The sequence below is a fragment of the Pangasianodon hypophthalmus genome, chromosome 5 (assembly GCF_027358585.1).
Source record: "Pangasianodon hypophthalmus isolate fPanHyp1 chromosome 5, fPanHyp1.pri, whole genome shotgun sequence".
NCBI classification, from domain to species: Eukaryota; Metazoa; Chordata; class Actinopteri; order Siluriformes; family Pangasiidae; genus Pangasianodon; species Pangasianodon hypophthalmus.
Window position 1 is genome coordinate 8,338,965 of NC_069714.1, and position 15,890 is coordinate 8,354,854.

Sequence of the window (15,890 nt, forward strand, 5' to 3'; positions counted from 1 at the left end):
ATTTGCAACAAAGTACTAATGTGGTCATTTGTGGTATCTGAGTACCTTTTTCCCTGATCAATTTTGTTTTAGAAACATATCTTTGTTTATCCTTACGAATACATACTTTTCTGAACATATTTATAAATACAAGGTCAAAAGATATTATGTGTATTTGAAATTGATATATGCACTGTATTATATAGTAAATAACAAAAGTAGCTGAATACTTTTCCCCCGCACTGTACCTACTGTTCAATTAATTGATCCTAGCAACCTTCTTTTCCATATTTCTATATTTATATTTGTCTCTCCCTAAGAAAATTACTGCAAGTAATTGTCACAAATATATTCAATTTTATTTGTATATTGCTTTTAACAATGGACATTGTCACAAAGCAGCTTTACAGGAATAAATTCATTCAAATAAATTGTAAATATGTTAATTTATCCCTAATGATCAAGCTAGTGGTGAGGGTGGTAAGGAAAAACTCCCTGAAATGATATAAGGAAGAAACTTTGAGAGGAACCAGACTCAAAAGGGAACCCATCTTCATCTGGTTGACACCTGATAGTGCAATTATAAATAGATCCCTTCTATAACGGTGTACTAAACTGACAAATAGTGCAACTGTGCAACCAGTAAATTCATTATGGTTTTCACAAGAAATGCAGTTTGTTAAACCTATCCACTATCCACTGATGGAGTCCTGAGTACAAAGCTGTACAACCGCAGCCCCAAAGCCACCACAGCAATCACACTCCCAAGCCATCACAGAACAACTCCCCATGTGAGATCCCCAAGCCATCTCCACGGTCCCCAAGTGGCACCATCCCCAGCAATCCCAATAATCTAAGGCCATCCATGTGGGGCCGCCACCAGCAGTAGCGAGCAATCTGAACCGATGAGAGCTCCAACCGGAAGTAGGGCATCGATCAGGCAGGTTCGGAGAGGGGTCAAGATCAGTGGCATCTCAGGAGTAGCATGTGTAGCTTGACAGAAAGGGGGGGGGGGAGAGAGGGAGAGATTGTTAGGAAAGCTTTTAAAGACAATGTACTTTGAGTGCAAGCAGGGACCCCGGCAAGACTAGCTGTGACAGCATAACTAAAAGTGAGAGCCAGAAGGTAACACAGACATGAGGGCACCCTGGGACATAAAGCGGCCAGCCACTCCACCGTCAACAACCCTGAGTGAAAGAGTGAGGGGGCGAGAGCATCCAAACATCCCAGTTCACCACAACACTCTGTGCCTGTGAACCCTCCAGACCTGCTCCTTTACCTAAAAAAAATATTCACAAAAGGTTTGACTAAACAAATATGTTTTCACCTAGACTTAAACACTGAGACTGTGTCTGAGCCTTGAACACTAACTGGAAGGCTGTTCCATAACTGTGGGGCTTTGTAAGAGAAAGCTCTGCCCCCTGCTGCAGCCTTCACTATTCGAGGTACCAACAAATAGCCTGCATCTTTTGATCGAAGTCCATTCTGGACTAAGTCCTTTAAGTTTTGTAAGTTGCAAGGTGGCGCCTCCATGGATCAGACTTGTTTGTTGACTTGGGGGATTTGGAGGCCAAGTGAACACCTCAAACTCTTCCTGAATATTTTTTGCAGTGCAGCAGGATGTATTATCATGATGAAAGAGGCCACTGCCATTAGGGAATACCGTATACTTGGGCTTGTTTAGGTAGGTTGTACGTGTCACAGTAATGACAGAACCCAAGGTTTCCCACCAGAACATTACCCAGAGCATCACGCTGCATCTGCCCGCTTGCCTTCTTCCCATAGTGCATCCTGGTGCCATCTGTTCCCCAGGTAACCCACGCACATGCACATGGCTGTCCACATGATGGGAAAAAAAAAGTGATTCATCAGACCAGGCCACCTTCTTTGATTGCTCCATGGTCCAGTTTTGATGCTCACGATGCTCAGGCGCTTTTGGTGGTGGACAGGGGTCAGCATGGGCTCTCTGCGATATGCAGCAAGCTGTGATGCACTGTGTGTTCTGACACCTTTCTGTCATAGCCAGCATGAATTTTTTCAGCAATTTGTGCTACAGTACCTTTTCTGTGGGATCGGACCAGACGGGCTAGCCTTTGCTCCCCATGCACATCAGTGAGCCTTGGATGCCCATGACCCTGTCGCTGGTTCACTGGTTATCCTTCCTTGGACCACTTTCGGTAGGTACTAACCACTGCATATCGAGAACACCCCACAAGACCTGCCATTTTGGAGATGCTCTGACCCAGTCATCTAGCTATCACAATTTGGCCCTTGCCCCACAGTCACTTCCTATTCTTACGCTTGCCCATTTTTCCTGCTTCGAACACATCAACTTCAAGAACTGATTGTTTGCTTGCTGCCTAATATATCCCACCTATTGACAGGTGCCAATGAAATAATCAATGTTATTCACTTCACCTGTCAGTGGTTTTATATATACATATATATATATATATATATATATATATATATATATATATTATTTCACATCTGAATAGGAGACATGCCATCCTGAGATAGGCACACACACACACACACACATACACACACTGCAGTAATTTTTCCTGGGACATATATAATCAGTAAGCCCTTTGATTTTGATTATGCTCCATCTTTAAATGAAAATAAATGTTGTGTGTGTGTGGTGTGTGTGTGTGTGAGAGAGAGAGAGAGAGAGAGAGAGAGAGAGAGAGAGAGAAGGACAAGAGTGATGCTTTTATTGGTGAAATGGAATTATTATGGCAGCAAACCAAAAACTGGATGAGGTTGTTGCAATATCAGAAAGTAGAGAGAGAGAGAGAGAGAGAGAGAAAGGAGAGATTGTGACTATGACAGATCACTGACAAGCATTTACATAGTCTGGGCAGTGTGTCCCAGGAAAAATTACTGCAGTGTGTGTGTGTGTGTGTATGTGTGTGTGTGAGTGTGTATGTGTGTGTGCTTATCTCAGGATGGCATGTCTCCTATTAAGATGTGAAATTATTACATCAAATCCCACATCGCTAACCTCTGTGCCTTAATTGTTTCCTTTTTCCATCAAACTTTTTTTTTTTTTTTTTTTACCAACTGTCTTATGTGTGTGTTTATTTGTGTGTGTGTGTGTTTATGATTCGTTCAGTTCTTATATTGCCTTACAAACCCCTCCACATCTCTCTCAGTCATTCTGGGTACAATGCTGATGATATTAGTGTGTAGCATGATGTCATGGGACAGTGTGCATTACTGGCTGAGTATTGTTGCTAATGTTTGCTCAATAAACTCCTCCCACTGAGCCTCTCCTAGTTCTCTCTGTCATTGCAGTGCACACATGCTGCAGTGGAGCTACAAGGCCGAGGTCGTCACTGTGTGCGCCGCTAAGTCCCTGTGGAGCTAATGAGCTCCTTCCTGCCCCCAGTAATTGATGATAACGATCATCACCTCATCATCCTGGCTGGAACAAACAAATAAAGCCCCTGATTCTCAGTGTCACAGCCAGTGACAGCTGCCACAAACACGCGCATAACAAACACAGACACTCTCATCTGCATCTGAAAACAAAAAAACCCAAACTATTGCTTTGTTTCCAGCTAAGTTGCAATCAGAGCTGTGAGTGAGTGTGTGTGCAGTTTTAAGGCTCTATGAGGCTGTTTACGTTGTGCTCGGCCGTTTTATTAAAAAGCCCAAGATTCTCCCGTTCCTCGTCTCATAAGCTTGATCCAATATTAACTGCCTGGACTGTAATCTTTTAAATGTATTCAGTACACGTAACTATTTAAGTTAATACACAGTCAATTCGGGTCACACATATAATTAAAATAAGCTCTTAGCTTAAATGACCAGGGCAGTGCTGATTCCTTGAGGAGATGAAAATATTACTGTGTTACTGTGTTATTATAAAATAAGCTGTATCCATGGTGACTTGCTTACTACAGAGTTATGAGACTAGGAAATTAAATATTGTCCATGAAACAGTCGACTCTATCAGAAATTTTTCATAATTTCAAATTTGCTTAGGAAAGATTTTAACATTTTTTAACAGGATTATTTATCATGTAACACTAACCTGTATCAAAGTAATAGCAGTGAGGGACTATTTAATATATTCACTCTGAATTAATTTCAACTTGATGTTGATTATATTGGCTATAAATGTTAATGGGTTTTGGATTAAACTCTGAGGGATAGTTTTGAGAATTCATATTCAGAAAGTTCTTGACATTCCTCACTAATGCTCAGGGTACTTGACTCTATTAAATATATACAAGCTCAGTATGTTTGCATGAAATACACATGCTATTTAGCAACAGCTAGTTAAACATTGGCATAGCCTGTGCTTTATTAGTATTCCTATCCAGACAAGGCAAAGTTGTCTGTGCAGTGTCTCGCATGCCATATATCTAATCACCCCGGCTGTCCAAGACTCCCAGAGGTCTCTATGAGAAAAGCCGAGCGAGCTGAGAGAAATAGAGGAAGACATGATGAGCTCAGACAGGAGTAAATTGCACAGTGTTGGTCTTTATTTTCTACTTAACCTGCTTATAAGGATGATGGATGATGCCACTGTATGGATTGCAGAGATAGTCTTGCCCAATTGGCGCACAAATTAATATGCCTTGTACCGACTCACTGTGTGCCGCGTGATTGGCTTATTGATTGTTTATCATAATTGTTTGAGTAATGCTCTATGTGAATGTCATCCACTTTGTCTTCTCTTAATAGTTCAAAGTACACGTTTACTGGTAGTAGTTCCTAACTATAATGAACAATTCATAGATAATGGTGCTGATGTAAGACGTACATATTGCTATATCTGGAATGATGTATCTAACTTTCCTCTTTAAGCTCATATGAACTGCATTCATGGAGTGGATAAGTGATAAAAATAATTCACAGTAGGTATTGTAGGAAAAACACTGACCAATATGTGACTTTATTTTAAAAGGCAAAAACAAAGTTTTGTTTTACATTATTTCATGCAGAATTACAATGCCATTTATTACCCCTTCTTTAGTTTTGTAAACCTTGAGTATAACGCGGAGAAAGAGCAGAGTGCTGCATCATTGCCAGCAAGGCAGACATGTCCCTTGCAATTCCTGAAGTCCCGACTGTACTGTTGTTTGCTGGAGCGATTGCTCGCGACAGAAGTCATCATTCACAATATGCTTTTTCCCAGAACTGCCCTCCAAGGCCTGAGGCTGCAGGTCTAAATGTTATCACCAAATTGAAAGAGACAACAGACTTTTGGGAAATGAGGGAAGGTTAAAAAAAAAAAAACTAGATATAGTTATACAACATATATATAACTATATATAAAAGAAAATCTAATGCACAGAATGTAATACATTTAATAAACAGGATTTTCCAAAGTCTCCATACACAGGGGAAATGAACACTTTTAATTTCCCCTATGTGTGGAGACTTTTGGGACACCCTGTACTGTTTATTATGGAGTGTTTTATTTAGAATATGGAATATACTGTGTATGTAATTATACAACAGTTCTTTCCGGTCCACTAATTTCATTGGACAAGCGACATGCCAAGAGTGCTGATATTTTGTATAACAGCACTGGTATATTTCACTGTTTGTATCATGCCGTTTGTCTGTATTCGCTACATAAAATTTCAATTCTAGCAATAGTTCGTTACACTGAAACCCTTACTACACTTAATATGAGCTGTCAGTCAGACTGTGCATTGCATAGCAACATGCAAAACTCTATCCAGTTGTTTCTCTATCCTTCTTTGGGACTATTTTCATTGACGGAGCAAAAATAGACAAAATATTTGGCCATATTGTGTCTAAAATGTCAGTCGATATAAAATTTTTGTTTATAGAACTGTTGTATAAAAGCAATATCACACTCACAAGTGTGCACTTGTACTGAATATCAGCACGGCTGTGATTACTAACAGCCGAATTACAGTCGTGCTGATATTCAGTACAACAACATGCTTGCTGGTGTGATATTGCTTAAACAGAATCCATTTGCCGGGCTAACACTTTGTAAAGGATGGCTCTTTTCTGAAAGTTTCACTTCTGGAAGTTTCTGCTCTTGTTGTGTCTTGCTCATGTCTCATTAGCTCCAGTTTGTCTTAGGGCAATGGTGCTCTAATTAATTGTAGCATCCTAAAAATACACACACCCGTACCCAACTGGGACTGACGTTCAACTGACACGAGACACAGAGCGTAGCCAAATGTGTTGACACCACAAGTGATGTGCCAAAACATTGTGCTTTGCTGTTGCACAACAGAAAATAGAAAGCTATAGTGGAGTACATTGTGTATAAAAAAGACTGTTTAGGGTTAAATGAGTCTTAAGTAAATTTGTACTATGGCTCTTTTCAATTCATGATTTTTGATTTTGGTCAAAAGATGCTGATTAATTTTCTGTAACAGCTCTGACAGTAGTGCCGACAGCAAGACAAATCAAAGGTTTATATTAATGTGTTCATTCTAATACCATATCATTTCTATATTAACAATTAATTTCCAGGGACTAAGGCTAACAATAAATTGGATTAAAAAGATCCAATTTTTAAGAAAAGAAAGTATACAATATTGGATATGGTTTAGTTTTCTGTAAGGAGATGCTTATTTAACATTTATGGAATGAGTCTCCAGTGTCAGCAGAGGGGAAGGGCTTATTAGTAACATGACAGCCTACGTTTTTTGTCTTATTACCTTCAAGAGAGAGAAAGAAGTCAGGCTTATAAGGAAAAAAAACTGTTTATAGTGAAGTGAGGTGACCCATACTCGGAATTTGTGCTCTGCATTTAACCCATCCAAGTGCACACACACAGTAGTGAACACACACACACACCGTGAACACGCACCCGGAGCAGTGGGCAGCCTTTTTTTTTTTTTTTTGCTGCGGCGCCTGGGGAGAAGTTGGGGGTTCGTTGCCTTGCTCAAGGGTCTCACCTCAGTCGTGGTATTGAGAGTGGGAGAGAGCGCTGGTCATTCACTCCCATAGTTACTGTTATAAGTGTTAACAGGAACTAAATTGTTTTGTGGATGGGCCACCACATTAAAAGTAAGTATAAATGGATAAAATATAATCAATGGCAAATCGCTGTGGTATAAGAGGAATAAAACCTTTCCCCATAACAGTATGCCCTCATGTTTTCGTCTTTACTCATGTGACCATCATGTGATTTCATGTTTAACATATCATCTGAATTTTGAGCCTGATTTACATAGAAGCATAGTACGTCTATTTACACGTTATCAGCACACCTACAGTCGTACAGTTTGTGAAATAAATTTAGATGACCTTTGGTTACTTTGGTCGGCTTGATGATGGTTTTAAAGGTTGTGGTTGTGTTGAATAGGAAGAAGATCTTAAATCTTTTGGGATAGAGACATGGGGACACATCTCACTAGTAATGGATTGTTGACTTGAGATGTTGAAGTGAATACTTTCAGGAAGTTAGGCTTAAGTTGAGAATGTGCTTTCTATGCATTTGTGTATAATTAAGTTAACAGCACCTTATTTGCAGCCGCATGCACCATAGTTGTAATTAAGCGGAGCGATGCTGGACATTGCCTGTTTTGTCTTGAAATGTTTTGTTTCAGTTGTTGCACCCAAGTCATTAGAAACAGTTGTGCTGGTAATGGCTTAAATTAAGATAACATGTGCATAATAATTGCCATACAGGTTCATGCAAATTTGATACTACCATGTAATTAGCTAGAACAAGGTTGGAGTAATTGGATAAAACTGAAAACCATATGCCATGAAACAAAGAATGGCAAATAATGGTCTAGTATTTTCCTAAAGGTGAAATATTAATTATAGTCTTTTAAATGTAGTTGATGAGCTCTATTTTTGTTAACAGAGTCTCTCTCTCTCTCTTACATATAGTAATGCTTTCTCTCCTCTTCTTTTTAGGATCACGTTCTGTCATCTTCCATTCCAGAGTAAATGGCTTTACGTTGGAACGGAGCGGGGAAACACACACATTGTCAACGTTGAGTCATTTATTTTGTCTGGATACGTCATTATGTGGAACAAGGCCATAGAACTGTGAGTACCAGCATTTTAATGTGCATGTTTTTAAAATCAGTGGTGATGATAAACATACTAGCATACTCATTATCTGTAGGTGTAGTAAATGAAAGATGAGTGTGGGATCCTCATTAGCTGTTCTCATTCATGCCATACATTTCACAGACATGTAAATGTAAATGTCACTGATTTCTTTTATGATAAATTAGTTTGACTTTAATTAGTTTTTAATATGTTTTATATTAAAGTGATAGAGAAAACTGTATTGATCTGCACAGTTAGCTTTATTTTCAGTCTGACATTTTTTGTCTACCATCAATCTCAGAGGACACGATTATGCTGAGAGAACTTGTTGTTCCACATTTCTGCTGAACTGTAGACTTTTAAATACATTTCTTCTCCTTGTCAAGGCAAAGAACGTTTTTATTTCCTTGTTCCAGGCCACTCATGAACCCAAGCAACAAAACAGACGTAGACAGACTTTTTGGAGACTCAGTTCTAAGTATCAATAAACACTGTAACTAATATGTAGAAATAAAGCCATAATCTTACAGAAGAGCTGGTTGATATCTAGTCAGTAACCTGGCTTTCAACAGTACGGAAATATAGTTTTGTATAGTTTGTCAGTTAGAGGCACAAGTGTTGAGAGGATAAAAATTCCATTACTTTAATCCTCAAAAGCATTTCATAACAATCAGCAGCAGCACAAGTGCTCTTGGTTTGAGAAATTAACTTACACCAGCAAATGCTTGACACGGTGCTTGAGCGCCTACAAGGAGGTATGAGTAGCAAGAAAGCCTTGTGGGTAAAGGAGCTTGCGAGTCATGAAAGCAGGGCATGCGGGTTTTAAACATTCTTCAGTTGCTAACAACTGTCATCTGGGAGTGTTTTGCGTAGGAGGAGACGTGATTGACATTCGCAAGCTCTTTATTTGTCAGACTAGCACATGTGGGGCTGAGGGGTTGGTGTAGCCTTACACAGTAGTCTTATAAGGAGTGTGTGTTGGAGGAGGGGGAGCGAGAGCTTATAGTGGATGGCAAGGAGATATAATGTGACTAACCTTGCATTGAATCTAAGTAACTGAGTAGCATTATTAGTAGTAATCATTTACAGCACACAGAACATATGCCACAGATGCACTGTATTTATTCATTTGTGAGATTCTTTCATTCAAAGTGAGATGCTTATGACAAATGATGCGGAATACCATTGAGGTTAACAGCCACTTTTATGAAGTGTGATTTTGTTTTAGCGAAATAAAATTGCTTCCTAAAAAAAGAACGGCTGTTGCTGCTTCGTATCATGCTGTTGTGTCAAAATAAAAATTATACAATTGCACAAATTATAAAACAGCTTAAGGATGGCATGGTCATGCAGTGGGAAGTGTTTCTGCTTCATAGCTCCAGGGTCCCATATTCGATCCTGAACTCAGTAAGTATGTGCAGCGGTTCTATTCATGCTCTCTCTGTGTCTCTGGGTTTCCTGTGGGCTCTCCAGTTTCCTCTAACTTCCCAAAAACATGAATGTAGGTAGACTGTTAGTGCTATATGGAGCGGTGGCTCTATAAGTAAATCAGAAATGTGTGTGCACCACTGAGAAAAAGAAAAAAAATGAGTCCTTTTCCAATAGTCACACTTTTTGGGCAAGTGTTTTTGTGTTGTTTATGAGATGTAGTTGGGATGGAAATTTTGCTGAATTCTGGCATCTCTGCTAGCAAGCATCATATTTAGCATCTACGCTGCTCTACGTGAAAGTAAAAAGTTTGCACTCATGTGATTTTTTTTGTCCTAAATACCTATAAACAGACTAATTTTAACCCACTGCGACCCTGACCAGACAGTTTGAAAGGACTGCCAGACATTCACGTTAATGAACACGACCTTTGTTTATCCCACAAGCTTCATGCTTGAGCGTTTGAGCCTGCATCACATGAAAGTAAAAACCTCCTCCTCCACATTTTTTCTGGTAAGCTTTCTAAAAACAACAATAGTCCATCTAATATTCATATCTGTAGTTGTATTCATTTAGTATTCATTCACTCATTATCTGTTCAATCTAAATAATGAATTTGGTTACATCCCTAGTGTGCATGGTGCCCTGTGTTGCGCCTTGCACCTAGTGTTCCCAGATTTACCATGATCCTAACCAGAAAAAAACAGTTTACTAAATCCAACTAGGACTTTGGACATCATAACAACGTTCATTGAAAGTAAATTAATAAGCAGACAAGGTCTCAGTTTGTCAGAAAACATGGATCCACAAATAGAAATTAAGGGCACAGACAGGGGAAAAATATTTTTGGAGCCAAGACTAAGCTAATAATCTCAGTTGTGGTTAAAAAGTGACAGATATAACCTAATCAAGGTCCCATCACCCTCAAAACCTCACAAAACTGCTCTGTTTCAGTTCTGTAACACAGAGCTCTTCAGAGACCTTCAGTCAGCCTAGAGCACCACATGTGCCACATTTTCACATGCAGTATCTTAGACCCAAAAGCCTTCTTAGGGAGTAAGACATCTTGGCTCTCACCTTGACAGTGTCATATGAGGTACTTCATATATTCAGATGTGCACCTCAAGCAGAAGAAACATCCCTTCACACAGCGGTGTTTGCATGGGCTCTGAACACGGTTTGCTTCCAAACTGTGAAGCCTGTGGCCTGTGGCAGAGCTAACAAAAAACTTAGCTGCGCACCCTGCATGTGCCTCATTCTTAACATAGAAAGGCAAAACCTCCTGCGTTCTGCCTTGGAGCGGTCTGCAAACCATCTGCCCACATCTCTGAGTTATCCCATCCCAAAAAATCAGTTAATCGTGAATGTAGGCAAATTTGTATGTAGGCAAATTGAATGGAGGCACTTTAATTAGTTCACTGAGGATATTGGTGCATAATAAATTCCTTCAGTGATTGCCTTGTTTGACTTTAGTGTACGATGATGGTGAAGCTACAAACTTCAAGCAAACTTTTTATATTCATTTCTCTTTACTGTCTTTTGTTCGTTTTCTCTGTTTGAGACATTATAAAGTTTGATCTAAGGTTTGTAGAATATTTATTCTGTAATTGTAAGATATTGAGCCATGACGGTTTGACTCTTAATAAGGTCAAAGCAGATATAACTTTACACAATGGTATGTTTTGGCACCCCTGGCCAAATGATATTTTATTGATTTTTGAATGTATAAAGAAGTAAACACAAACTTATTTTGTACAGCAATACAGCAAACTATTTTTAAAAAATGTAAACATTTTTCTGCATATGTTAATGCACGTGTTCATTCTGCGACTTTACAACTGGAAGGGAGTCCAAACTTTTTCACATGTCATACTCACTGTTTTTTAAGTTATTATGGCATGTGCAGAAGTTTGGACTCCCTTCCAGTTGTAAAGTCTCAGAATTTAATTAACTCATTATGCCTTAATTGACTCATTAGGACTCATTAAGGAGGTAAAGAAGTCTTCAAACATTGTGCTAACACTCAACAACTATGGGCTATTCCAAGCAGCTGAATGAGAATCTGAAAATGAAGCTAATTGGTGTATACAAAGCAGAGGAAGTCCATCAAAAGATATCAAAGCACTTTTCCACTTTCCAGCTCACAATTTCCTCTGTCTGAAATGACATTAAGAAATGGCAGTTAAGGGGAACTGTGAAGGTCCAGGCATAATCTGGAAGACCAAGAAAACTCTCACATAGAACTGTCCATATGCTGGACAGAAATGCAAAGCAAAATGACAGCAAGGATGTGCAGGAAGGTTTAGCCAACACAGGAGTGGTGTTTTTTAAAGTTGCTGCAGAGGTTGTGTTTATGTTAACTGTAACCATATATTTTTTGCACTTTTAATTAATCTTATAAACTTTATAAACTTTCTCTCATATATTCCCTGCCATGTAAATAACATTAATAACTTATTTATTAACTACATATTATATTATTTATTATTATAAATTATATATATTATTTATTATATATTATATTATATTATTTATTATTATTATTTATATTACATATATTGTTTATATAACTACAACTTATTTAAAATAATAATAATAATAAAAGAAATGGAAAAAAGAAAAAAAAAGATAGACGCTGATAATTCAAACAACTTGCCTTCGAAGCTGGTTGGATCAGGGGATGAATCCATTTTCTCAGTTACAGAGCTCAGACACGTCCAAGCTTGAGCAGTGAAATTCCTTAGCCTGTAAAACTTCATCTTCTGGACCTGAACTGTGAGATTCAATCTCAGAACCTGATTGCTCTCAGCATGTGTGTTTTCTCCAATCTGAGTTTTTGGGACTGAGGGCTCTCAGATACTCTGTTGCTGTTGTTGCTGGCACGTGTGGATCTTCAGCTTTTTGTCGCACTGATCAGTGCAACAGTCCAATACAGTGTGGAGTGCTCTGAGTGGATCTGGCACTTCACAATGCTGTGTTTGTGGTACTGCTGCCTGGTGACATCGCGGATATGGAGTGTGTTAGCATAGTTACAGCTTCTGGAGAGCTTCTGTTGACTCTTGTGTCTTGCGTGTGGCATTTCACAGGAAGCAAGGCATAATAAGTGAGGCACTCAAACATATTTATACACACACACACACATCTCTCAAGTCATTTGGGAAATGAACAGTCCTGACTTGTGGTGGTGTACAACGCTGTTTATGAAGCACAATATTTCTAAAGGAGAAGAGCGCACACACACAAACACACACACACACACACACACTGCTGTTCTGTATGACGTAGACTGAAATGGGTTATTTATATAATATATTGTAGGTGTTTTTTTCAAGCTCTCTCATTACTCAGCATGATTAGGAATGCACGTGTGTGCCCCGACACACACAAACACAGAGATACACATAAAAACATCCACAAATGCTATTTCAACCAGACTGAGCTTCAGGACAGAGAAGGTATAGGGGTGGATTTTATGAGTGTAAAGACCTCGAGCACAAGGAGGACTCTGTGGTGGGGGAAATTAAAGCACTGACTAAACAAAAGGGTGGAAATATTCAAATGAGGAGATGTCTTGAGGAGAAAGAGAGGCCCAAAATAGCCATGTGTGTTGAGGAGATTATGCAGAGCTGCAGGAAGCTGGGATGAATTATGCTGGCTAACACTGGGCCTCACAGTTTTAGAGAACATTAATAGGTTTCGTGTGGCGAGCAGCGAGAGAGGTTCAAGGGATCTGTGCTTTCATTGTGACAGGGATGAACAGTTGAGGTGGATGCTCCCACAACTGAGGTTTCTGTCTGCTGCTCACACACTCGTACCATCTCATTATCCATGACACCTTTTAACGGCATGATTCCGTGTCTTCCCCGATCTCTCTCTCTCTCTCTCTCTCTCTCTTCCAGTAGAGATGGTTAGCCGCCAGTTGGTCATTTTTATTTCATTGGTTGCTATTAGTGTTATTTAGAAGCTACTAGTAAAAAGCAGGTTTGCATGAGCAACTGCTGAAGTAGAAGAGGCAAACATTCGATAGCTACAAGGTTAGCTACATATGCAGTACTGTGAAATGCCACGTCTTAGCTATATGAAGCCAAAATATGATCTGAAATAAACTTCAGAGTAGACTAGGGTTTATTCAAAGTTTGAAAAACAGAGTAGTACTATCTGCATATTAGCCAATAGAATTAGTCAAACTTTTCCAGAAGGATGCTTTATTAATTCCATTGTTTATTTGTTTAAAAAAACATAAAAAGGTAATTACAGTGTATTAAATGTTTTTGTATTTTCTGTTTTTGTATTTGAAATGAAAAAGGGAAACTTCAAAGATCTTGCCTTCAAGCAGCTTAATCATTTAAGAAAATTAATTTCCCGCACCTTTCTTCCTTTCTGCCACATAAACAAATTACACAGTTCTGCTATAATCTGTAACTGAGAATAAAGACTATGATTTCTGTGTCCTAAGGTGTATGTGTGTGTGCTCATATAAACACAAAATGCTGCATTAAGAGGAAGTTTAGACCAGACATTTTTCAACTTCCTCGCAGTTATCGGTAACCGCATCGGTTGCAGCATCAGCACCTTGCAGCATCAGACTGATGAGTCAGCAAGAAGGACTTCATCATGCTGCCGCCGACATGGCGACGACCCCTCCCTGCTGCAGGGGAACACCGCGTGTCAGAGGAGCTGCAGTGGTGCACTTACAAGCTCTGAGAGAGAGACAGAGAGAGAGAGAGAGAGAGAGAGAGAGAGAGAGAGAGAAAGAGAGAATACTCTTCTATAAACAATAGTTTGTATAGAATATTATTCAGATTTGTGAATACATGTTAACATTAAGGTTCTCTGTAAGTTAATAAAGACAAAAAAAACACAGCTTGTTATTTTACAGGAAAACTGGAAAGTCCTCTGTTCTGAAGATTCTCCCGTGGCGGAAAACTTGCTTACAGTTACGAAGCACTGACACTGGAGACTCTTCCTATAAATGTTAAATAAACATCTCCTTAGAGAAAACGTCTACATATTAAATGGTTAGACATTACGCTTTGTTAAGTAACGTTTTAAATCTGTTTATTATTAGCCTTATGTGGAGAGTCCACCACACTAGGCACTTTCTACTACAGAAATGATTAATTAATATAATTATTTATAAACCTATCATTTGAATTACAGCCAACAGGACTTTCAGAGCTGCTGTTATAGAAAAACACCTTCTGACCAAACAGACTTGAGAATTCAACAGCACAGTGGTATAAAATTGAATAAAAAAAATAACTGCTGATATAATAATAGCTCTGAAACACCGGTCTTGATTTCAAAGTTTTATAAATGCTTGTTTGTTCGTGATTGAACACTCAATTTTGAAATACATTGTAAAATGGGTTTTTATTTCTTATTTTTAACTGAATGTGTACTGAATAGACTTACCTTTCTTTATTCTAGTCAGTGTTCTCAGGTTTGTAGTATAATAATGAATCCTTATATTAATGGAGAAATGGCCCTATGGCTATAAGCTAGTGATGTTCAGGTCCCCTTGGTCCTGACCTTTCGTGATTTTTCAGCGTGGTTCACAGCATTTGCTTGGTGCAGCTCTTAGAACCCCTGACTGCTGCATTATCAGACTCACACAAATCCCCCAGCTGCTCAGTTATATGACCGATCCACTCGCTGCACTGTTTTATCATTGTCACTCACTGGGTGACAATAAATTTAAACAATCTCCTGGGAAATAGGATGCATGTCATAATATCCAATGCCATCATTATGGTCCTTGTTAAAATTCAGACCTGTGTCACTCTATATGGAAAGGAGACATCTCAGCTAATACTGAATTATTCATCATTAATATTTGTCTCAATTTCTGGCTTCCATTAAAAGGTACCAATAAGCCTTTTGATATACTTTTTTTTTTTTTTTTTTTTTAAATAATAAGGAATAAATGTCAGCCTATCTGTACTGTAGGGTCATCTTTTTATTCAAGCTGTTCCAATAATCACAGGCAGAAAAGGTTAATGCAGGCAAATTCATAATCATAATCCAGACAGCTCTGTAGAAGTCTGAAAATTGAAGGAATTAGACCTGAGGAAACAAAACCATCATGAAACAAGGTTCAGAGCTTTCCCACAGCAGGATTTTATAAAAGCAAACTACAAACAGAACAACAGAACAAGACACATAAACTACAGAAAGGTGCAAGCAATGACTGGAGGGTAAAGCAAAAAAAAAAAAAAAAACAGGAAACAAACAGGAAGTGTTTATAACAACATTGTAGCTTGGTCTCATATCACATATTACACATGCTTTTTTTTTTAACAAGAGAGCAGTGTACTATTTAGATCAGCAGGAAAACAGGGTGTTGGGAATGATGTGATTGCAGCTGTGCTCTACATAATGGATTGCAAGAAGTCACAAATGAACACTGAATTTTCTATTAAAAATAAAAGGCAACAGACCCAGCAAGAATGCTACTATGTCCCAGA

The 15,890-nt window shown here is 38.7% G+C and overlaps 1 protein-coding gene across 10 annotated transcripts in view; it reads left to right on the forward strand.

The window, feature by feature from the left end:
- stxbp5l (syntaxin binding protein 5L) overlaps nt 1–15,890 on the forward strand; it is a 118,171-nt gene that overhangs the window by 49,420 nt on the left and 52,861 nt on the right. For all 10 annotated transcript variants that reach the window (XM_026947179.3, XM_026947182.3, XM_026947180.3 and 7 more), the window contains exon 5: nt 7,855–7,989. In XM_026947179.3, coding sequence (XP_026802980.1) covers nt 7,855–7,989 — 135 coding nt within the window. The remainder of the gene's footprint in view (nt 1–7,854; nt 7,990–15,890) is intronic.